The 3087-nt window shown below is 34.5% G+C and overlaps 1 protein-coding gene across 1 annotated transcript; it reads right to left on the bottom strand.

Annotated features, from left to right (window-relative positions):
• Nucleotides 1–1011: 1011 nt before the first annotated feature.
• Nucleotides 1012–1529, bottom strand: LOC140017013 (uncharacterized). The gene is made up of 2 exons (XM_072071360.1): nt 1495–1529; nt 1012–1414 (listed from the first exon to the last, which is right to left on the bottom strand). Exons 1-2 carry the CDS (start codon nt 1527–1529, stop codon nt 1012–1014), a joined length of 438 nt encoding a protein of 145 aa, XP_071927461.1.
• Between the last annotated feature and the right edge of the window lie 1558 nt (nt 1530–3087).

Below are 3087 nucleotides of genomic sequence, written 5' to 3'. Positions count from 1 at the left end.
TGATCATCAGAAACGTCTATTGCATATGTCCTCTTATGAAAAACTCTTTCTCTTATCACTACCCACCATTATAGTGGGGGCAATGGGGAAGAAGTCCTTGAATTAAATCAGTCGGTTCAAATGTTCAACAGAAAAATTGGCCTCAACCTACTGTTGTCCAACTCATTATAGGAATAGAAATATCGAGTCAAGAAACGGGTTCTTCATTTTCCTTTTAAACAGGAACCAACCAATATCAAATCTAAAATTATAGAATAAAAACTCTTCAGAAAATCCCTTCATTACACAATCAACAGATATTTACAACACCCAACACTAAACTCAAATCCAAGCACAGACTGTGATAAGCCTACACATAATGGGCAGAAGACACATTAACAAACAACCATTAGACAGAAATGTTCGAAAATAAATGGAAAATATTGAGATCATTTACCTCAAATTATGCCATGACAACCTTAGGTCTTGTTTTCCTTCTGATTCAGTCTTCAAATTCTGGCTTTTCCCCAAAATTCATGGTACTGGCTCAATTTAGGGATATTTGCTATCTACTACTCTACTAAAGCTGCCCTATCAGCTTGGGTAGCTCTTTTTTTTTTTCACAAAGATGATGGGAAAGTTTATTGAGAATGATACGTGCCTCATTGCTAAATTACAGAACCAAGAGTACCAACAGCTACCATTGGACAAAAATGAAATACCATATTTCAATGGAAATATTCAGAAACAAGAGTTTGCAGTTTTGAGTAACATTAGGCCAAAATTACCTCTTGTTAGGAATCTCCACTGCTTGAAACTGAATTCAACTTCACAGGGCAAACAATAACTTGTGCAGCATTTCAACCTAAATCATCTAAAATTGCAAAACTTTTATAACTTCTTCACTATGACCAGACACTCGTTCAAAAACCTCTCAAGCTCTGATGTATATACACTAGGAAAAGTCCGATAATGGTCAACATGAGGTGATGCACCAAAGTTGAATGCCCACACATTTTTCCCACTTCTCTTCTATTCTTCAACAAATGACTCAACTGATGAGAATGGAATGACCTTATTAGCTGTACTATACAGATAAAGATATGGGAAAGAAGGCCGGTTTTTTGAAAGGACTGAGATTATCTTTGTCAACTGCTGTTTGACGTCGTTCAAGTTTAGGAGATAAGAGAAGAGCTTCTCAAATGCTGACAAAAGTAAGGTTTTAACGGACAGGGGCTCCTTTTCTCGCAACTTTGAGGTATCAACTCCACTTTCCAATTGATTTCTTCCTACAGCTACAACTGATGGATAAGATGATGAATTGTATTTCTTTAGCAGGGCTGCAGTAAATCCAGCAGCCCAGACCTTGGGATCTATATTAGCGTCACCTCCTGAATCAACAATAATTCCCTTGATTTTCTCCAATAAATCTGGCCTACTTTGCAAATTCTCAAGAATGGAACCATACCTCCTCAGATGCTTCGGATTCGACCCAAGCCATCCCAACAAAACTACAGCAAAGATTGGCCCTTTATCCCCGATGACCCCATTTTCTCTAGGGTGAATTCCATCAAGAGCGTAATTCCAGTGGAAAGATTTAGCTTTTTGGTCAGAGAAAATGCGGAAGAAGGTTGAGGTGGAGAAGAATGAGTTGAGGAGAAACAGTGAAGAATTGAGGGAATGGGAAAAGCCAAATGGGGTTGTTGAGGGGTGGTGGGGAATGTGGGCGTTTGAGAAAATAATGGAGTGGTGATTTTGGGGGTTAATAAACGAAACTGCAGGAGTTGGAATTGGGCGATGATGATGATGATGATAGTAAGGAGGAGGAGAAGGAAGCAGTGTGGAAAAGGGCTTTAGAGGAAGCGGCTTTTGGAGAGGGAAAAGGGAGTTGGGAAGATGGTGTCCGAAGGCAAAGAAAGAGGGAAATGTGTTTTGTCTGAAATTTGGCCAAGTGTTGAGTGTTTTTCTTCCAAATCAACTTTAAATGACGTCGTTTCTGCTTCTTTTAGAACCCCGCCTCTACTCTTTCAATTTTCAGCTTCCCGCTTCCACTATTGCACACTAAAAAATACGCCTTGTCTCTAAATTGTTGAACCTTTTTTAATAAAAGTAACGCCTTCTATCTCCTTTTCTTTTCCCAATCTTTGTGTAATTAACATTGTTTATTATGTTGAGCTTTTTCATTTCACAAGTTATATTAAAACTTTGGAATATGAAAATTTAGTATTTTTTGATTTTTTTTCTAACATAGGTTTTTTAGGATCTCTACAAAAAATAATGTTCAAAAACTAAAAGTCTTATTAAAAATATATTTATGATTCAAAAAAAGACCTTTTAATGTAAATATTTTTGGTATCAATTTAATAATTTTATCAATTATGCACGAATTGTGGTTTGACAAGACCAAACAATCTGTTTAGTTGATCAAATAACCAAAATGGTTTACTAATACATGCATGAAACACTAAATCTATTTGATACAAGTACTGATTCATACACCATAAAAAATTTGATTATTGTAAATTGTAATACATAACAAACGCCAGTCATGCAATTGTCAAGATTTTTACTTAATTTCATATTAAATTTTATTATTCTTTGCCATTATTTTCACACTATGTTAATCAGTAATTTTCCATATGTTGTCAAGAGAACTAAATAATGAATTCATGATATTTTTTAACTTTATAACAAGGTATTAGCTAAATTTGGAATAATTAAAAAATAGGTATACATTTTTTTTACAATACCTTCCTTATTTTGCCAATGATAAACACAAAATAAAGTGTAAAGCATAGGGTGCCATAATAGAATTAATAAAATTGGTTTATCACGTACGAGGCTAAATTGCAAAAGATAAGGTGTCATGGTAGAGTTAATGAGATTAGTTTACCACATACGGGGCTAAAATATAAAAGTTCGGTTGTCATAACATAATTAATTAAATTTATTTACAGCATATGGGCCATATAGAAAAAATTAGGGTGGCATATGGGGCTAAAATGTAATAGTTAGGGTGTCATATAGTAGAATTAATAAAATTTATTTACAACATATGGGCCATATTGAAAAAATTAAAGTGGTATGTGGGGTTAAAATGTAAAAATT

Source organism: Coffea arabica, chromosome 1e (assembly GCF_036785885.1).
Source record: "Coffea arabica cultivar ET-39 chromosome 1e, Coffea Arabica ET-39 HiFi, whole genome shotgun sequence".
Classification (NCBI taxonomy): Eukaryota; Viridiplantae; Streptophyta; class Magnoliopsida; order Gentianales; family Rubiaceae; genus Coffea; species Coffea arabica.
This window is presented reverse-complemented; position numbering and strand designations above follow the sequence as displayed.